Source organism: Ursus maritimus, unplaced genomic scaffold, assembly GCF_017311325.1.
Source record: "Ursus maritimus isolate PB19 unplaced genomic scaffold, ASM1731132v1 scaffold_7, whole genome shotgun sequence".
In the NCBI taxonomy this organism is placed as follows: Eukaryota; Metazoa; Chordata; class Mammalia; order Carnivora; family Ursidae; genus Ursus; species Ursus maritimus.
In genome coordinates, this window is record NW_024426885.1 from 46,604,796 (window position 1) to 46,625,865 (window position 21,070).

General features: G+C 52.2%; 1 protein-coding gene across 1 annotated transcript; it reads left to right on the forward strand.

Annotated features, from left to right (window-relative positions):
- The first annotated feature begins 14,617 nt into the window (after positions 1-14,617).
- Positions 14,618-17,401, forward strand: LOC103667863 (pulmonary surfactant-associated protein A). The gene is made up of 4 exons (XM_008696103.2): positions 14,618-14,810; positions 15,091-15,210; positions 16,190-16,267; positions 16,735-17,401. Exons 1-4 carry the CDS (start codon positions 14,639-14,641, stop codon positions 17,109-17,111), a joined length of 747 nt encoding a protein of 248 aa, XP_008694325.1. The 5' UTR covers positions 14,618-14,638; the 3' UTR covers positions 17,112-17,401.
- Positions 17,402-21,070: the final 3,669 nt, after the last annotated feature.

Genomic DNA, 21,070 nt, shown 5'->3' on the forward strand with positions numbered 1-21,070 from the left:
AGAGGGAGAAGCAGGGAGCCTGATGTGGGACTTGATTCCAGGACGCTGTGATCATGACCTGAGTCGAAGGCAGACGCTTAACCCACTGAGCCACCCAGGTGCCCCATGTGAAGACTTCTATGATAGTCACTTGGCATTTTAATTTTTCAACACGAGATGTGGATGTGGGATGACAAGATGACAAACCCTATTTTCCACAGAGATGCCAGAGGAAGGTGACCCTGGGCAGGGAGGCACTCAGGAGGCGTGTATTGAGGATGGGGAAGAGGGAGCTTGGTCTGAAAGGGGTTTTGGAGTTGGCAGAGGATGGAGAAGTAGGGAAATGAGAATTAGAAAGAATTAGCTTCTCAGCAGTGGTTGGTTGGGGTGAAAATCTTGGGGAGAGAACTTTAGAAGAAATTTTGCCTGTGACAAATTCCCTGGAGTACGTGTGACCCAGGCACAGTGTAACAAGCAGTGTGACACAATAGCCAAGATATGGAAACAACCTTAAGTGTCCATCGACAGACAAATGGATAAAGAAGATGTGGTACAGATATACAATGGAATATTATTCAGCCATGAGGAAGAAGGACATCCTACACATTTGCATCAACTTGGATGAACCTTAAGGGCATTATGCTAAGATAAGTCAGGCAGGGGCACCTGGGTGGCTCAGTAGGTTAAGCATCCAACTCTTGGCTTCAGCTCAGATCATGATCTTGGGGTCGTGAGATCGAGCTCCATCCACTCAGCAGGGAGTCTGCTTGAGATTCTCTCTCTCTCTCCCTCTGCCCCTCCTCCCGCTCAGGCACTCTCTCTCACATAAATAAATAAAATCTTAAAAAGAAAGTTGAAGTCAGGCAGAGAAAGACAAATGCTCTATGATGTCACTTGATGTGGAATCGTAAAACACCAAACTCGTAGAAACAGAAGAGTGGCTGCCAGGAGCTGTAGGGTGGGGGAAATGGGGGAGACGTTGGTCAAATGGTACAAACTTCCAGTTAAAAGATGAGTGTGTTCTAGGGATCTATTGCACAGCAGGGTGATTGTAGCCAGGAATACGGCATCGTGTCCTTGGAAGTTGCTAAGAGACTAAATCTTAAGTGTTCTCACCACAATCATGGAAATGGTAATTAGGGGATGTGTTGGAGACATTAACTACAGTGGTGATCACTTCGCAATATTTGGATGAATTCATTGCACATGCCATTCTAGCTGTGACTCCCTTCTCCTGTCTTTAAATGGAATCTTCATCTCATCCCATACGTTTCAGATGAAAGTTCTGTCTTCTGAAAAGCCCCTTCCTTGGTAACCTCCCATTTGTACTCCCATTTTTAGTATCTTGTTCAGAGTCTAACACAATGTGTAAATATGTATTTCCTTGTTTAAACCTCCTTGGGGCCCACCCCCCTCATGATTCCTTTCACACCTACACAGCCTCCCTTCTCATCACATAGTGGTACCTCTAAGTCCTTCCAACTGCAGTTTACAAGTCACTCTCCAGAAAGACACTCTCAAACACCCTCCATGAATTACGCCCACCGCCATCTTTATCTCCTACCAGGTTTCAAAGGCTGTCATGCTTTATGGATGTCAGTACTTGCTTGTTCATACCTGTTGCCCCCACAGGACTGAGAATTCTTGAGGTTTTACCTTGTCTTTCCATTTGTCACTTCATACCTGGATCCAGGGCGGGGCTCGGCACAGAGGGGGAGCTCAATGTAGGTCTAGCAGAGAATGGATTCTAGGTGTGTCCATCTCTCCTGCACCCTGAGCCCCACCTTAGCAAAGGGATTTTGGAAGAAATGAGAATCCTACTTGCCCTCTGGCTGGTTCTGTACCAGGCTCAGGTGCCCAGAGATATAAATTACAATTATCCAACAAAACTTTTTTTTAAAGCACTCCTTAAAGTGTAGTGCTGTGACTGTGAGGACTTCTTTTTTATTTTTGTTTAAGATTTTGTTTATTATTGGACAGAGAGCACACACAGGGGAAGCAGGAGAGGGAGAAGCAGGGAGCCTGATGTGGGACTTGATTCCAGGACGCTGTGATCATGACCTGAGTCGAAGGCAGACGCTTAACCCACTGAGCCACCCAGGCGCCCCATGTGAAGATGTCTATGATAGTCACTTGGCATTTTAATTTTTCAACACGAGATGTGGATGTGGGATGACAAGATGACAAACCCTATTTTCCACAGAGATGCCAGAGGAAGGTGACCCTGGGCAGGGAGGCACTCAGGAGGCGTGTATTGAGGATGGGGAGGAGGGAGCTTGGTCTGAAAGGGGTTTTGGAGTTGGCAGAGGATGGAGAAGTAGGGAAATGAGAATTAGAAAGAATTAGCTTCTCAGCAGTGGTTGGTTGGGGTGAAAATCTTGGGGAGAGAACTTTAGAAGAAATTTTGCCTGTGACAAATTCCCTGGAGTACGTGTGACCCAGGCACAGTGTAACAAGCAGTGTGACACAATAGCCAAGATATGGAAACAACCTTAAGTGTCCATCGACAGACAAATGGATAAAGAAGATGTGGTACAGATATACAATGGAATATTATTCAGCCATGAGGAAGAAGGACATCCTACACATTTGCATCAACTTGGATGAACCTTAAGGGCATTATGCTAAGATAAGTCAGGCAGGGGCACCTGGGTGGCTCAGTAGGTTAAGCATCCAACTCTTGGCTTCAGCTCAGATCATGATCTTGGGGTCGTGAGATCGAGCTCCATGTCAGGCTCCCCACTCAGCAGGGAGTCTGCTTGAGATTCTCTCTCTCTCTCCCTCTGCCCCTCCTCCCGCTCAGGCACTCTCTCTCACATAAATAAATAAAATCTTAAAAAGAAAGTTGAAGTCAGGCAGAGAAAGACAAATGCTCTATGATGTCACTTGATGTGGAATCGTAAAACACCAAACTCGTAGAAACAGAAGAGTGGCTGCCAGGAGCTGTAGGGTGGGGGAAATGGGGGAGACGTTGGTCAAATGGTACAAACTTCCAGTTAAAAGATGAGTGTGTTCTAGGGATCTATTGCACAGCAGGGTGATTGTAGCCAGGAATACGGCATCGTGTCCTTGGAAGTTGCTAAGAGACTAAATCTTAAGTGTTCTCACCACAATCATGGAAATGGTAATTAGGGGATGTGTTGGAGACATTAACTACAGTGGTGATCACTTCGCAATATTTGGATGAATTCAATCAGCACATTGTATACCTTAAACTTACACAATGTTACATGTCCATTAGAGCTGAATAAAGCTGCGGGGAAAAAGCAGTGTGACAGACACCTGGTCCCTGGGCTGTGAGGTCTCCTGCTTTCTTACCATGACACCTTCCTGAGAGAGTTTTTGAGGAAGTAAAGGAAAGGGGCTGTGTTCTGGGTGCAGTTCATGGCAGCCCTAGAGGCAGAAAAATGTGGGTTAGGTAAATAATTCAGTGGGAAGCAGAAAACAACCCCAGGAAATGGGAGTGTTTGCAACACCAATCTGCTTCAAGGAGGGTGCTGAGGGTCCCCTAAAATAAGGCAGTTGCACACGAGCCATTTGACGTGGCTCTCACAGGACAATGTGAAACTCAGAAGTTGTAAGGGAAATAACTCGCCAAATCTGATTTCATAAAAATGAGACTTTTGTGCATTGGGGGAGAAAACACAAAGGTTAAAGAGACATGATGAATGAAAAATACTTGCAATTTCAGTAGAATGGAATCAGATCAATAAGAAACAATAAAACCCCAGTGATGAATGGACAAACTGTAAGGACAGGAGCAAACAGATGTCATGAAGAAACAAGAAAAACCACAAGAAATGAAAGCTGCTCATCTCCACGTTTCAAGAAATTAAAAAAAAAAAACTTTCTAAAAAAGTGCAATATTGTATTTAGGCAAACAGCTGAAAATTTAAAAAATTCTTCAACTCCAGACCTGGCATCCGTGTAAAGAAAGGGGCATTCCCAAATACAGCATGACTCGGTACGAACATTCTGGAGGGAACTTTGGCTCTTTATTCTGAAAATGTAAATGTCATGTTCCCTTGGTTTGGGTCAGAGGTTCCACAAAGATAGGGTAGGAATGCTGTGCATGACAGGGTGGGCCGGGTGGTCATGCCCTGGGCTGAGGAGGGCAGGAGGGCGAGGCTGGCGTGTGCTGAATCTGGGTGAAGGTGGTGGGGGGACTCCCGGAAAAGCCCAGGTCTGTTCTTGTCCACCTAAAAGCAGGGCTCCCCTCCTCTCACCCAGGCCGAAGGGGCTACCTCTGGGGTGTTTGTGGGAGCCCCCACAGGATGACCCTGGGACACGGGGGGCTGGGAGGAGTTCCAGTCTTCACAAGCCATGGCTGCAACTCCTGAGCCAGTCCTGGCAGCCTGAGAGGACGATTCAGATCCCCAAGTTGCAGAGGAGGAAGCCGAGGCCCAGGCAGGTGAGGTAACTTCTGAGGGGCCCCACCCAGCCCCAGGCCACATCCCGCTGCTCCTCCCAGGGTTGTGAGGGTCCTGAGTTCCAACGCTCCCCCTTAGTTATGAACTGCTCTTGTTCTCCAGAAGGAGGGCCAGCTTGGGACCTCAGCTCTGCCCAGGCTTCCTGGAGGTCCCTCTGGGAAGAGTAGGGGGTTCCCAGCCTCTCCCTGAGTCCCCTGCCCCACCCCTCACCTCCATGGCTCCTGACTACAACCACCGGCACCTGCTTCCGTCCTGACAGGACGTTGGATGGGGTGGGCTGGAGGCCTCTTTACGATTATAGATGACCTAGGGCTAAGCGGGCTATTTTCATCCTTGAGCTAAGGGACCCCTAGGACAGCTGCAGAGGGCGGATCTTGGCCAGGGCTGTCCCCCAGTACTTCCAGGGAGGCTGGGCCCCTCCCCAGAGGTGCTGCTGTTCCCTCCACCTCCTTGTACCGAGCTCGGAAAGGTAGCTCTGCACATTCTCCCAGGAGGGAGGGAGGAAAGAAGAGCATCACATAATTAGCTCTTGGACTTTGGCAACAAAACCTTCAGAGTTTCTGACTTCTAAGATATTTTGATTTGTTTCGATCTCATTTCTGTTTCTTTGCTTTCCTTGTGTTGCATTTCCCATTTCTAATTTTCTGAGCTGCACATTGGTTCCAGTGGCTTCTAGATCCAAACTTTACTCAAAACGGAGTTGTGAAATTTCCACACGGTTTTTTGTCCTTCAATTTTTTCACTTGTGTCTAGTTTCATCGACAGGCAATTATAGAGAATCCTCTCTGTTATTGGTACTTTTCAAAAAATGTTGGGGTTTTCACTGTAGTCCAAAACGAAGTGTTATGTTGTCACCTGATGTTATCAGGGTGTAGATTTTCATTGACTTTATTTTGTTAAATACTTAAAATTATATATATTTTATATTATGTAATTTAGATATTTCCGTGGACAAGAATTTTAAGCTTTCCTTAGGATGCAACGGGCAAGAGAGGAGAACAATAATGTGTGAATTCTAAGGAATGGTAAACGAAGGCTTTGTCTTTCCTTCTTCCCTCCCTCCCTCCCTTTCTCTTGTCCTCCTTCTCTTCCTCTTTTCCTTCTTCCTTGTCTTTCAAGTCCCCTGGGCACTGGGGACATGGACCGAGGAGTCCCGCGATTACATGCGGGCGTGTGCTCACCACACGGCAGTGAGAGGAAGGACTTTCCAGGCGGAGGGAACGGTGTGCGCACAGGATGGGGTGGGTCCACTGGGACTGTAGAAGCTGAGGTTTCAGAGTAAAGGTGCAGGGGCCAGGGTGGGGTGGAGGGTGTGTGACTTCACTGTTCCTGTCCTCCCCTCTGTCCCTCTGTAATGATGGTCCGCCCTGGTTACCAGGTGCAGCTTTGGCTCTGGGCAGAAGCCCTGTTTCCTCAGTGTAGTGACCCTGCTGGCCGTGGTGACCACGGGGGCTCTTTGTCAGCCCGGAGAGCGAGGCTATTAGAGCAGTGAACCGGGAGATGCTGTGGAGTTCCGTGACAGAAGGACGTTACGACATGAGACCAAGTCTTGCTCTCTCTAGATTTCAGTGGGAGACGGTGGAGGGTGTTGTGGTAGGTGCCCTGGTCATCGTTCTCTTGTTTTTCACAGACTTGTTCCGCCAGTGACAGAGAGACACTGTGCCCAGAGAGATGAGGAACACGCCGGTAGCAGTTCCGCATGAGTTCTAGAAAAATGTTTTGCCCTGGGGATAGAAGGAGACAAAGGCCCAGAGCTATCTGATGTCCTGGACATGTATGTCTGAAATGGTGTGGAGCGACCAAAAGTGGTTCAAAGATCTTGAAGAAACATGGAAAGAACGGTGTCTTCTTCTCAGAATCAGATTCCGTCCCTTGAACTAGAAGTTCATGGTGGTTAGTTCAGAGTATTTATAGGAGGTTCAGAGAAACCCCATCACCTCCAGACGGGAGGTCGGACTTGAGCCCAAGAGCAATGAAGACGGTGATGAAACCAGAGCTTCTAGACGTGGGTGCTCGCGCGTCTCGTGGTGTAGGCAGGGTATCTGTCGAGGAGCAGGTGCCCCCTGCCACTGAGCCCCCCTGTGGCTGCCAGGCCATCCCGGGGCCCCTGTTCTTGCTCCATTCCCAAAAGCTGTGTTTCCAGTATTTTAGTCAATAGTGGTTACTTAAATTATTCTCATAATGTCTAGAAAATACAAGGAGTTAAATTTAATGGGTTGACCTAATTCGCTATTTCTTCAACAACATGCTATCGTGTGAGAGCGATTCAGCCACCGGAGACATTAGAAGTATCAGAATACTTTCTCTCTGCTGATGCTTCTCTCTTACATGTGGAGGGTATGGTAGGAGGGGGTTTTCTTCCGTCCTTTTCCTCCAGGAAACCTGGGGGAATCCCGGAGCTGGCTTCCCACGGATGCGGATTGTCGAGCACGACGTTCAAGGAAGAGTTCTTGAGACATTTCACGGTTCAGAAGGGTGCCTTTCATTATGGCACAGGGACAGGGCCCGTGGGCAGAAAGAGCTGCACTGCGATTGTGACGAGTGACTGGTTCTATACTTTTTTGTTAGTGGGGATTAGGGATAAGGGAAGTCTCAAAGGAATTTCTGTATGCCGAAAGTCTTTCTACAGCACCTGGAGGTCTGGCTATTGTTGAAGTTGTGTTTAGTCTAATGAAACATCAACATTAAGGCAGCCATGAGTTCCTGGGGGCATGTCACGTTCTGCATGTCTCAGGTGTTTTCAATGGGCTGCAAGTTGTAAGATTGAATTTTAGCTCCATTTCTCTTGCCTTTGTTCTCCTCGTCCCCACGAGGGGTCGCCATCCTCCTTGTCCTCCCTTGTCCAGAAAACGGAAATGCACTACCTCCTGGCTTCACTGGGCCTGCGGCGTGCCCCTGCGGCTGCAAACCCTGAATCACCATGTAATTAATCTCTTGTTTTGTTCAAATGTGGTCGTTTAAGATTTTATTCGCTTATTTTCGAGAGAGAGTGGGGTGAGGGGCAGAGAGAGAGAGAATCTCAAGCAGACTCCCCACTGAGTGCAGAGCCCAATGCGGGGCTCGATCCCACCACCCATGAGATCACAACCTGAGCCGAAACCAAGAGCCGGATACTCAACCAGCTGAGCCACTCAGGCGCCCCCAGATGTGATTTTGACTATTATATATTTGTTTTTATTTTTTAGAAAAGCCTCTGTTTGAGTAAGTATTGATCTGTGACAAGAGGACGGTGGAGGTTACTTCATGGTCTCCATAAACAGTAGCTGATGAGAGGATGCCTGGGCCCTGCTGATTGCACGGAGGGCATGTGTGTGGAGTGAGGGGCCCAGGGGCACTCCTGGTGGTCTGGGCCCAACAGGGCTACTGCCTCCTTATTATCAGGGCCCTGGCCATGGTTGAACTGAGCTCAGCTACTCAAGGCAACAAAGGTGAGCACAGGCTGGGATTCTCAGCTCTGCCCTACTTCTCCAGGTAGAGAGAAATCTGAGCGACTGGGGCCCTCAGTCTTTTCATCTAGGGTGGAGAGGCTGCCCTAGCGTCACCGCCATCTGTACAATACATGTGCCAAGGACCTTGGGGGCAGCCTGTGCCAAGCTCTGCAGTTGCGGGACTGGGGGCGGGGTATGCCCAGCAGGCCAGCTGAGCCAGGATCAAGCATGTCCAAGGCTGGTTGTGGATTATGGCCAAAGAGCAAAGCTGGAGCCTCTGGGTGATACGGTAAGCAGTCCTGGGACCTGGGGCTTGGACAAGGGTAACAGTCCCGGCAGAGCCTGTCCAGGGCTTAATCCACAGCCATGGGCATTGTGAGCAGAGAATGCGCTGGGTTCTTCAGAGAAACCATGCTTCAGATACTCTGGGGTCAGCTGGACAAATGTTTGAACCAGGTTCTAGAACCTCCAGGCTGTGCCAGCTCTGGCGAGTTATGGAACATCTGAGCCTGCTTCCTCCTCTGTTATAGGGAGTGAAGATGGACCCTTCCTTCCAGTGAGTCTGGGAGACATGTGATAGAGGAAAAGGTCTAGCTAGACCCTGGTACCTGGCAGTGGCTTGGGAAAGGGCAGTGGTTGATGCTACGCTTCTCCAGGGATGTAAGACTGAGCCATCCTCTGTGGGCAGATACGGCACAGCCGGAAGAACCCTGACTGAGGGCGGCACACAGGGCAAATTCTCAGACTAGGACATGTGAAAAGCGGGGGATGCAGGAGAGGATTCACGTGGATAGACCCTGGGGGAGTCAGAGCATCAAACTGTGGCTCCTGGTCTGTCGTGGAGCCTGAACAAAGTAGCCCTCTGTGAAGCTGGAATGAATGACCAGACAGTTGTCTGCACATCTTCCGTTGGGTGCAGTTTTTCATGCTGCCACCAGAGGACACCAGAGGACAAAGTGGGCTCACACTCGACCTGGGGGATAAAGGATTTCTTCTGGGGGTTCTGTGTGTTCCAGGGGGGATGATGAGGCTCAGGTCTCAGGGACCCCCCTCCCTCACCACGGAACAAGAGGCCTTTCAGAGCCCGTGAGAGGNCAGAACGCTCTTCCCCACATTCCATCTCTCTAGAACAGGACAGTCCTGTTGAGACAGATTTCTCAGGGCTTTGGTGTGCTTGCGCCCCCTCTTTTCTCAGGGAGTGCTTCCCATTTGTTCTTTGTTAGGGGATTATTTTTCTCAGGGGGCAGGATCATGCACGTGACTGCTATCCCATGCAGGGCTCGCAGCCAACGTCTGTCGGCCAGGAGCTGTCTTTAAGCCCATTTTAAAGGTTGGCACCTGGGTGGCTCAGTCGGATGAGGATCTGAACGGCTCTTGGTTTCGGTTCAGGTCATGATCTCAGGGTTGTGGGATCGAACCCCGCATCGGGCTCCACACTCAGCAGGGAGTCTGCTTGAGATTCTCTCTCTCCCTCTGCCCTTCTCCCCCTAAAACAAATAAATAAATCTTAACCAAAAAATAAAGGTATAAAAACGGAGTCCCATGGCAGGGTCATCATTATCAGTAAGAAGCAGAACCCCAGCTGAGCATGGGGTGGAATTCAGCGTGTGTGTGCATCCTCCGTGCGCCCCCTCCCCCCCCCCACCTTGTATNATAACGGCTGGTGCCCTTGATGGGAGAGGGGGAGGGATGGCTGGGCCCTCGGGGGTGGGGAGAAGAGGTGGCTGGCATCAGGCTCTGATGAACGGGGAAAAGTTATGTCTGGGTCTCAAATACTTAACTCCTCTTATGGGGGGGAAAGTTGCAGACTTGGAAGCCAATCCTTGCACGAAGGCTCCAGGACCCTACTGTTTGAGGACGGCAACCCATGTCCCCACCTCTCACTCATGGGGTTCTATAATCCCTGTTCAGGATTGATCTGTCCACCCTGACCACAGGTGGCTGTAGCTGGCTGTGGGCCCCATGACACATAGAGTGAGGTGACCTCTCTATTGTTCCTGAGCAAGAGGGAAGCTCAGAGTAGCCTGCTGGCATCCTTTGTTACACACACACACCCACACACACACACGCAAACACACTTGGACACAACCCCCAGCCAGATAGCTGTTCCAGTGCCGACACAGGCAGAGGCACACGTGGACAAACACACAGTCGATAGGATACGTACGTGTTCTCCACACGACCTGTAAGCTCCCAGACGTAAAAGTCACCCAGACATCAACACACATGCCCACAGGACGTGTCCTAGGGACAGCGCTGCTGAGTTGCCCGGATAAGGCTTTTTGGTGGCAGCACATGTGGCTCGTGGCTGGGGGCCCTGCAGGGGTCACCTGTGTTAGTTGCACTCCTAAAGGCCCACTCTGAAAGTCCCTCCAGGCCCGGCTCCTGGCCCCGTGGTGTGGGGCCCACGGCCCAGTGCGTCCGCTCAGGTCTCAGGTGGGGGCACAGCCGTGCTGCTTGGAGGCAGAGTCTGGCTCTAGCAGAGGATGGGGCCCGCCCGGAGGCTGCAGGGGCTGAGAGCCTCTGGCTCAGGCCATTTATGAAGCCTGCATTCAGCTTTTTGTATCTATATTCATATTCATATGTTTTATATTAACACCATTCCCCCAGAAAACCAAGGTGTTTTGGGTCAAAGTTGTTTCAGGTTAAGTGTTGATTTGAAGCTGGGGTCTTTTTTTTTTAAAGATTTTATTTATTTATCTGAGACAGAGAGAGTGAGGGAGAGAGAGAGAGAGAGGGAGACTGCGTGCACAAGAGGGTAAGGGTCAGAGGGAGAAGCAGACTTCCCTCTGAGCAGGGAGCCTGTTGCAGGACTCGATCCCAGCACTCCGAGATCATGACCTGAGCTGAAGGCAGACGCTTAGCTGACTGAGCTGCCCAGGCGCCCCCAGTCTTTGTGGTCCCCCCCCACCCGGGTCAGTGACTCACGGCTCTGACACCCCACCCCCAGGCCCTCTGGCATGAGTAGAAGGGAAAGCAGCTGTAACACGCAGCAGCGGGTGGTCCCAGAACATCCTGATTCAGAAAAATACAGATGCCAGGGAAGCCCTGCTCCCCGCCCCCCCCCCCCAAGCAGAGGGCGACCCTCGGGCAGGTGTGTGGGGACACGGTCCCTGTCGCTTTGGGCCTGTGAGTTAGACTTCCCCACACCAGTCGCTCTGGCAGGGTCTCGACCGGAATCTTCACCATTAAACACCCCTTCAGCCCAGTGAGGTGTAGTCTGGCTGCTGCCACTTTAGACATGAGGGTCTGAGTCTCCATGAGGCTTAGGGTCGTGCCCAAGGGCTGCTTTCTTCTCCAGAGCCTACTCTGTCCCCATGCACAGCCTGTCTCCATGCACAACCCCCCGTGTCTTTGTCTTTGTCCCGTTCTGCTGCCCCCTCCCTCCTGTGGCTTTTTGCACCCAGGCTGGAACTGGCAGGTACTTGAGAAACACTGGTGGAAGTGTGGACAACCGCACAGATGAAGGCCATCTGGTCTAGGAGGTTGGGTGGCACAGGACCAGGCTGTATTTGGGAATGAGAGTGGTGGAAATGGTCAAGCCTTCTCGAAATCTAATGTCTGGCCCTCACTTGACTGTTTCCCACAGGTCCTTGAATTGTGAGTACAGCAAAAAAAAGAGGTGACTCTTCCTTAGAAGATGATTTCCTTTAAGGTAGGCCCTTGGGATGTGACCCCAGAGGCTGGGCCAGAGCAGCCAGGGAGATGTTAAACACGCTGTCCCTGAGGCCACCGGGCTTGGGAGGGTGGCGACAGCAGCGGGGTCTCCGACCGGGCGTCAGAGCTGCCCCCGTGAACATCCTGGGTGGCAGCCATGTGGGGCTGTTACACTCTGTCCTCGATGCTTTCTTTCTCTCTTCCCCTGGTGAGGGAAAGGGGGCTTGGCCGAGGTGGACTCCAGATGCTGACCCGGCTGGTGGCCCGAGGGACCCTGTGCCGGGAGATGCCCCACTTCGGGCCTCGGAGGGAGGCCTCCAGCTGTGGGGTGGTGCTCTCAGTATGAAGGGTCCGAGGGGTGAGGGAGGGCCAGCCAAGGGTACCAGGAGTGCACGAGGGAGTGGCCAGTGGACTGGAGGCTCGGGGAGTCTGCGTCAGGGAGTCAAGTGAGGGCAGAGCTCCAGGAAAGGGGGCCACGGCCCGACGTGAGGTGATGCTGATGGCCCGTGCCCGGAGGCCTGGCCACTGCCCACTGACTCATCACCGGCCGGTCACTGGTGATATGGACAGGGGCACAGTAATTTAAAATGAGTGTTTATCTGGTTACTCCCACCTCTGATGCAATGAGCTCAGTTGTCCTTCCGAATAAAATCCAGGGAAGCTGCTCGCATTCTCAGCACACACCCATCCTCCGCAGGTGGCCATGAGTCCACGGTGCTGCCCGGGCTGCCGAGATTTTAGAAAGTCACTACTGGAAATGAATACAAACCATGGATAGAATTTAACATTTTCTGCTATCCACATGGAAACATATTTGAAAAAACACATGAAATTTAATGCTATTTAACTCACTACTTTCAAAATAGTATCGTTTGAGTGTATAACCCATATAAAATGATCGTAAATCACGTATTTTTCATGCATTTTTTTCTTCTTATTATTAGATCTTCAAAGTTTGGTGTGTGTTTTACACTTGGGGCCCAGCTCGGTTTGGACGGGCCAGCTCTCGTGCCCAGAGAGAACGCAGATTTTGTGCATTCACCGCGTTCTGTTTTCTTCCTCAGCACCCGTGAAGGGCTCATCCCTGTGCTTCGGCGCATTCCTAGGTTCCTTGCTGGGGACTTCCATGTCTTTCACTCCAGAGCGGACAACAGATGGCAAGGTTTCATTCAATCAAATATTCTAGAAGCTGATCTCAGAGGAGGAAGGTGTGTGTGGTGGAAGATGGGGGGAGGTGTCTGGGTTTTAAAAGAGGTTCTTGACAACAGTAATTTGGAGCTGAGGGTGCCCCCCCCCCCCCCCGATTGTGCCAGGTTCTTTGAGAAAGGGAATAGCTGTCGGGGGAAAGAACCGCTATCCACTCGAGTCCCTTCCATTAGTTACTCAGTAGCTAGCCACCTCCTTCCTCCGTCAGTCTATGTGGTGACTTCAAGATCTCCCAAGTCAAGGGGCTACGATCTCCCAAGTCTTGGTCAACACGGTGGGTGCCCTGCCCCAGACGGAGACTTATGCTGTCCAGCACTGCAGTCACCAGCCACACGTACCCAATGAGCACTTGAGCCTACCACTGAGCCTGCCAGAGCAGGGGAACGGGGAACATGCAAAGGGCTTGCCTGTGACTCTGAACCATGTGCCCGCCAACGTCACCATGGGCTCCAGAAGCAGGAGCCGGGAGGCCGGGGAGGGGATGGCGGTGGGCAGCTCAGGGGTGAGACGTGTCCCAGGACGCAGTTTGTCCTAGCTCCACCTGACCACCCCCCTCCTAAGCCGTGGCCTCTGTGCTGCCTGGAACCAGATGGCCCCCCTCCCAGAGCCGAAGAGGCTGTGGAGCTGGAAGGGCCCCAGGAAGGGGTCACATGGAGACATCCCTGTCTGGGGCTGATCGGCCTCCTTGCTCCCCTGGGGAAAGAGCGCAGCCTGCTGTGTTCTCTCGTGCTGGTGGGCATCTGGGGGATGGTGATGGTGGTACTGTGAACACGTCACCAGCCAGGACTGGGTCGAGGTCCAAGGGGGACAAGTCTCCCTTTGCCGCATGCCTCCAAGGGTGCCTGGGAAGGGCTCTCATCCGTCACTGCTGGGAAAGCTGGCGGGGGCGGGGGGGAGTGTCCCACCCCCTGAGATGTTAGCAGGTATCCTAAGTACCCCTCCACCTGAGTGCTCCGTGAGGGAAAGTTGCTGTGTAAACAAGGCAGCTGCTTCCTGACCGGCCCCTTCCCAGAGAGAGGCCCTTGTGACAGGTGGGTGGAGAGGAAGCCTGGTAGCCTGCGTGCATATAAATGGTGCTGCCCGCCTCTCCACTCCGACCTGAAGGCAGAGATCCACAGGGGCTCTGTGTGTATGGGTGAGTTCAGCCCCATCCCTGTGGCCTTACCCAGGGCCTGGGTTGCAGGCAGTGAGAGCCAGCCCAGCGGTCACAGGCATAACTAAGGGCCAGACTGGGAAGGAGGGGGACTCCCCGTGTACCACTGGGGGTTGTTCCCAGAATCATAACTATGGATGCAGAAAGGTGGGCTTGCAAATACCCTCGTTCTCCCCCGTGCTCCTCGGCCAGGCCCACTCTGCCTAGGGACTCAGTAGGGCCTGCCAGTGAGGAAGAGGACAGCCTATCAAGAGGAAGGGGACATCCCAGCAGTGGGGAGGGGAACCCCATTGTTTGTCCTGGTCATCTCTTATTTATCCTCAGGAACATGGTCCCTTAGGCCCCGCAAGGAGGGTAGCTGAGAGTGTGAGGACAGAGGGAGGGAGTGTTGCCATCCCCCCTCCCAACAGCCTGGGAGGGACAGGTCAGGATGGCCTCCAGGGCACAGAAGACAAGACAGGTGACGTGAGTTCCCATGGTCACACCTCGAGGTGTGAACAGAGACTGCATCAGAAGCCAGGCCCTCTGACTGTCCAGGTCCTCCTCCCCAGCCCTCGTACCACACCACCTCCAGCCACAGAGGTGGATCATGAGACCACGGATGATGCCAGGAGTTTCCAAGGACAAGCTGGGTCTTTCCCAAAGTCCTGTCCACACCTGCCCCGGCCCTCACGCTCAGCCAAGTGCCTGAATCTTGACAAAGCACAGCAGGGGAAAACCTCTGCAGACGCTTTGGATGAGCCAATAGCGTTCTTTCTGCAGGAGGAGTCTCTGGGACAGAAGCCATGTTGCTGCGCTCTGTGGCCCTCACCCTCACCTTGCTGATGGTTTCCGGCATGGAGTCCAATATGAAGGATGTCTGCATTGGCAGCCCCGGCATCCCGGGCACTCCTGGATCCCATGGCTTGCCGGGCAGAGATGGGAGAGATGGTGTCAAAGGAGACCCTGGGCCTCCAGGTACTGCCTGAGACCCTACCCTCAGCTGAGGGACAGTGGCCTGTTTCTGGGAGGCCCACCTGTCCAAGGCTCTGGGCTGGGTCCCATGGTCAGCAGGATGGCGGGGCGTGGTGGGGGTTGCCTGGGGGCCTCAGGCTAGAGCAGCCCTGGAGAGGTTACCCTCAAAGTGCCCACGGGGTGACAGGTGAGTCAGCTCAGCGGATAAGGGAGGTCCCTTCACATCAGCCCCAGCCCTGCTGTGGGTGATAAATACCACATCCATGTCCCCTTCTCTCTGCAGGCCCCATGGGTCCCCCTGGAGGAATGCCAGGCTGTCCTGGGCCTGAGGGGATGACCGGAGCCCCCGGCGTTGCTGGAGAGCGTGGAGAAAAGGGGGAGCCTGGTGAGAGGGGCCCTCCAGGTGAGCAGGACGGGGCAAGCGGGGCGGCAGCAACACGGGCACAGAGCCCATGTGACCAGTTACATGAGGGATGGCGGAGGGTCAGACAGAACCATGGAGGTCCCCACAGGCGTCCTGCTCAGCCTAAGTGAGAGAAGACGAGGCCGAGGAGAGGAGTCAGAGACGCCTGGGTAGTGGGCCACGGTGAGGGCTGGTGGGTGTCGGAAGCACTCCACGTGTCATGAGAGCTGATGGGCACACGCAGGGCGTCAGGTGTGGGATGCGGATGGTGCCGGGAGGCAGGAGGGCACTTCCTGGGGCTGAGGCACTGGGGATATTCTGAAAGGTGTACGGGCTTCTGTGGGGTCTAGGCAGATGATGGGCATGGGAGCCCCACGTACAGAGGGGAACCCCAGAGCTTGGAGCGGTGACCAAGGTCAATGAGGAGCGCGCGGAGAGAACCACGTGCTGTACCTCTCCGTCAAAGCAACTTCCTGCTTCAGGGTTTGAAATCCTGCTTCCCGGACAGCTGCCCACTATTGACTGAGCTGCTGGGTGGCAGGGGGGAGGAGTGGGGTTGAGGGAGGATGATGGATCAGGATCGGGGGTAGAGACCACGGTGAAAGCCTGTTCCGCCAGGCAGGTAAATGATTCCATGGCTCAGCCGGGCCAGAGAGAAAAGGACGGGTAGAGTTTTTGTCTTTGGTGGAGGGAGCGGGAGGGGACCTTGCCCTCAAACCAGAAAACCCCACAGGAGTGGGCAGACAGAGCCCCTAAAGGACAGGGCAAGAACGAAGGGCAGGTGGGGGCTCAGCAGGTGCAGGGCTGCATTGAAGAACAAGGGTGCAGGCCGTGTGGAGACACACCCCAGGGCCTGAGTAGTGGGTACGGACAAGTAAAGGGCAGAATGCCAGGCTTGCAGCCGCCATCAGGCCAGGCTGGCCACAAGTGGGGATCTTGGTTGGCTTGCCCCTGATCTTGGGTGCGAATCTCTTCACAGGGCTTCCAGCTTCTTTAGATGAGGAGCTCCAAACCACACTCTACAACTTCAGACATCAAATCCTGCAGGTCATGGGAGGTAAGGGGCTTCCCCAGGGCCTTATAGCACAGAGGGTTTCCCCTAAGTTCCCTCCATTCCCAACGTCGGGCTCCAGAACCTCGAGACTTGACAAGCAGGCATGGCTGTGCAGGTCTTGGGGGAAAAAGAACGATACTTCCCTTTCCTGATGTCTTTGAATGGCCCCGAGCAGACAGAGGAAGACACAGATCAGCTCCCTATGTCAGGGGAGTGTAAGTTCTCTGCGTATCTTGCTTTCTATTGAATCTCAGGAAATGGCAGTTTCTGGCACATCATCAATGGTCAATCAGTAATTGTGCAATGGGTGAACGAATGCATGGAATGATGAGAGCAGGGAGGGGTATTGAGGAAGACTCGGGTTGGCAGGGGAGGAGAGGCAGAGAGAGCACTAAGACAGGGAGCTCGAGCGAGAGACAGGGACTTCGAGCCGGAGTGGTCGGTGGCCTGACTGGGTTCCTCTGCTCCAGTCCTCAGCATGCAGGAGTCCATGCTGGTAGTGGGAGAGAAGGTCTTCTGCACCAACGGGCAGTCAGTTAATTTTGAGAACATTCAAGAGTTATGTGCCAGAGCAGGGGGCAGCATCGCTGTCCCGACCAGCCCAGAAGAGAATGAAGCCATTGCAAGCATCGTGAAGAAGTACAACACTTACGCCTACCTGGGCCTGATGGAGGGCCCCGACGCTGGAGACTTCCTCTACATGGACGGGGCCCCTGTGAATTACACCAACTGGTACCCAGGGGAGCCCAGGGGGTGGGGCAAGGAGAAGTGTGTGGAGATGTACACGGATGGGCAGTGGAATGACAAAAACTGCCTTCAGTACCGGCTGGCCATCTGTGAGTTCTGAGCAGGCCCCAGCCCCAGACAGATAGGGCCCTGCTTGCCGTCCAGCCTCTAGCCGGAGGATGCGGCTCATCTCTGAGATGCTACAGCTCCTTCCCTGCAAAATGTATTCGCGGCCCTTAGAGAGGGAGGCATTCTTAGCCACTCCGCTCCCTGGGCAGGCCCTGAATCCTCACCCCCATCATGAACCGGGAATCAGTCTGACATGTCCCCCCACCCCAGCCCCCTCTCAGCCCTGCCCTCCAGGCGCCACTGTCAACTTTGCCCTTGGGCAAGAGTCGGAAACTTCCTTCTTCCTCCTCTTGTCGGGTTCCTTCCTTGCTAGATGGCAGCAGTGAGGTCCTGGGTTGGAAGTTCCCTCCAAAATCACATACAAGGTGCCTGCTTCCTGGCCGCTGTCCTCTCACTCTGCAGACCACCCGCTGCCCAGCCTCAACCAGATTCGGCAGTTCTGGTCAAGCACAATGATAGAAGGGGGGGACCTCTGGGGAATTCCACCTGTGTGGAGCTAAGGACGCATTTGGGGTGATCTGGCAGCCTGGAGCCTCTGACGGCACACCCGGTGGGTGTCTCCGTGAAGTCAGAGGGCCGGGTGGTGCCTCGGCATGCTGGAGGTCAACCTAACCCTAATAATTGCCTTGAGTCTTGGGTTGCCTCTCAACGCCCTGACCGAAAAGCAGCCAGTCTACACCCCTAGGGAAGATCTCACCCCCGACCCCAGACATAATCCAAGTAACTTCCGGCTGATGGACGTGTCCCCACCCCATTTTGGATCTCAGTGGGGTGTTCACACCCCTCACCACACCACTGGCTGTTGATTGAGCATATAAATAGCGTATGTGCCAAGTCTCTGTGCCCAGAACCTTGCCAAGCACTTCTAATACGTCTTACGGAGTATGATTTAATCTTTACACAACGCCATGGGCCCAGCCTGATTTCCCCCCATGTTTCTATGAGGACACAAACTTAGAGAAGTTAAATGTCTTGAATTGTATTGCTTGGGGCAAGCGGCAGAAGCTGTATTCAAACCTATCTACCTGGACCTGAAATTCATGCTCATAACCACCTGGCCTCTTACCGGACAGAGGTGATTCAAGTGTAATAAATCATGACTGCGCTGGCATGAGTTTTCATTGCTTTGGTTTCATGAAACAAGACATTCCTGCACTTCTAGAAATCAAATTAACTCTGGCTCTGAGCCCCCACTTACCTGAAAAATGGAAAATTCGATCTCAGGTAATGCCTTCTTTGTTGGGTGGGAGGGGCAACCTGCTTTCCACCCTAAGCTGTACAGACGTATGGCAAGCCACAGAAAACATCTGGAAGAACAGCATCTGTGTTGATGGCCGGCATTACGATAACTCCCGAGCTAACTCCACATGGCTCTGTTGTGGGTGGTAATATCATGCCTTCCGTTTTCCATTTAGCCACCTGAATGTTTTCCGTAGCCCAAAGGTGGTGGCATCCAGGGCTCTGTCCCAGCCTCTGTGAGCCCCCTGAGTCTCAGGTCCGCATGGAAGGGGTCCAGTCCCCATGCCCCAGGGATGTGTGGGAGTAAGACCATGTCTCTCCTTGCTTGAGGAGGCAATGGGCACGTACGTGTCCCACCTCCAGAAAGGTCCCCCACCGTTACATCTTCAAATGCTCTCCCTCGCTGCGTATACTTCTTTTCTTGGACAAAAGGAAGCTCCGGCTCAAGTCCCACAAACCTTGGGAATGAGCAGGAATATTTCTCCACTTTCTCAAATGTGAAGTTTCAATCTGGCCACCCTGCCACGTGTGCTTAGGGCCCAGCATACACATTACTGAGCCTTCCCCAAAATGCAAAAGAGCAAAAACGGGAAGGGTATTTTCACTGTTTTATAGGTAAGCAATCTAAGCCTTTGATAATTGATGTCTTCTCATTTCTTATTCATTTTACTTTTATTTACTTTATGGTTTTATTTGCTATGGTTACTGTATCATTTTTATCCCTTTAAACTAATCATCCCTGGCTTATAAGGAAACTATTGATTTTTTTGTTATCTTATATACAACCATCTTTTGGGATTCTCATTTCCCCCCCAATATTTCCAGTATAATTGATTCTCTTATATATTGTAAATATTGTCTATGATTGAATTTACAAATGACAGAAATTTTGCCTGTTCCTTAAAATATTTATATTTCTTATATGTCATTCTTATCTCTTTATACGGGCCGAGAGCCCCTATACATTGTTGAAGACCCTCGATACATATCTTTTTGGGTACAAAGAGTATAATGGGAGCCATTGAATATGGTTTCTCCATTGAATATTTCACCATTGAAAATGTTGCTTGTAGGGGCACCTGGGTGGCGCAGTCGTTAAGCGTCTGCCTTCGGCTCAGGGCGTGATCCCAGCGTTCTGGAATCGAGCCCCACATCAGGCTTCTCTGGGGAGAGCCTGCTTCTTCCTCTCCCACTCCCCCTGCTTGTGTTCCCTCTCTCACTGGCTGTCTCTGTCAAATAAATAAATAAAATCTTAAAAAAAAAAGAATTAATAAAAAAAAAGGGGGGGGCGCCTGGGTGGCACAGCGGTTAAGCGTCTGCCTTCGGCTCAGGGCGTGATCCCGGCGTTATGGGATCGAGCCCCACATCAGGCTCCTCTGCTATGAGCCTGCTTCTTCCTCTCCCACTCCCCCTGCTTGTGTTCCCTCTCTCGCTGGCTGTCTCTCTCTCTGTCGAATAAATAAATAAAATCTTAAAAAAAAAAAAAGAAAAGAAAATGTTGCTTGTTTCTGATCGATACCTTTTTGTTTTTTGATAGATATCTTCTATCAAGGTAAAGAAGTGCTCTCTTTTTCCTAGTTTGCTGAGATTCATTTTAATTGTAAATGGGTAAATGGGTATTGAATTTATCACGATTTTCTTTTTAGCATTTTCTATGGTCTGTTAACATCAAAAGGGGGCCAAGCCTGAGTTAAGTCATTCCCCACACCTGTGTACTGGCATCTAGAACCCACAGGTGAGAATAGGAGGGTCTATGTGCCTCATCCAACCTCATGTAAGGTTGGAGAGATATCTGAGGAACCAACACCATGGAACCTGCAAGGAGAGGGCTGTTCACCATGGGTGGCTTAGTAATTCTTCCTTTGTTCAGTATAAGGAGGACTAAAGAAGGGGAAAGGAGGCTGACTCACCTTCAGTGACATGTGTACTTCCATAGTGGAAATGATCCTTTCCATGGGGGTCGGGGAGGGGACGGTCCTAGCATCCTCCTAATCTTAGCAAGTAGGGATGTCCAAATTGTTTCACCTTTCCTGATTAAGTCGCTAAGGCAGGAATGGGGGATAATTTCCTGTTCTAAAATTGCTGAAGTACTGAACCAGCAGAGGGCCTAATCACCTGCTGCACGGGGCGATGGGGAGGGGGAGCACAGAGCTGTGAGCCGCAGTGTTCCAGGACACCGTGGGTGCCACCACCCGCATGGAGTTTCCTGGGGCTGCATGGACGTCAGTGTCATGGAAGCGGGCCATGTTTAAGCCCTACTCATGAGCAGCTTGCTCTTTGGAACACTGGGGCTTGAAGAACCAGAGCCTCTGAATTGAAATGTCCCCTGACCTGATGTTAAGGGTAGGGAACATGCAGCTGGAGGCTCTCACAGAGTCCCTTCCCTGAAGATCCGGCTTCTGAGGGGAGCTGTCGTTATCAGTCATATAAAGGGGACCCAACAAGCAGTCAGGGTGGGCCAACGAGCAGCAGTGTCCCCACTGCTATGTGGTTCCGCCTGCGAGTAGGTGTTGCCCGTCTTTAGCCCCAATCATTCTCTCTACCCCAACACGTGCAAAGAAACAAGAGAGAAGGCCACTGTCCACCCTTTACTTCAAGAAATACCAGCCTTGAGCCTGGTCAGCACCCTATGGCCAGGGTGGTGATGAATCAGAAATGAAACGGAGATCCCAAATACAAATCAAACCCACCATGAGCTACCACCTCACACCA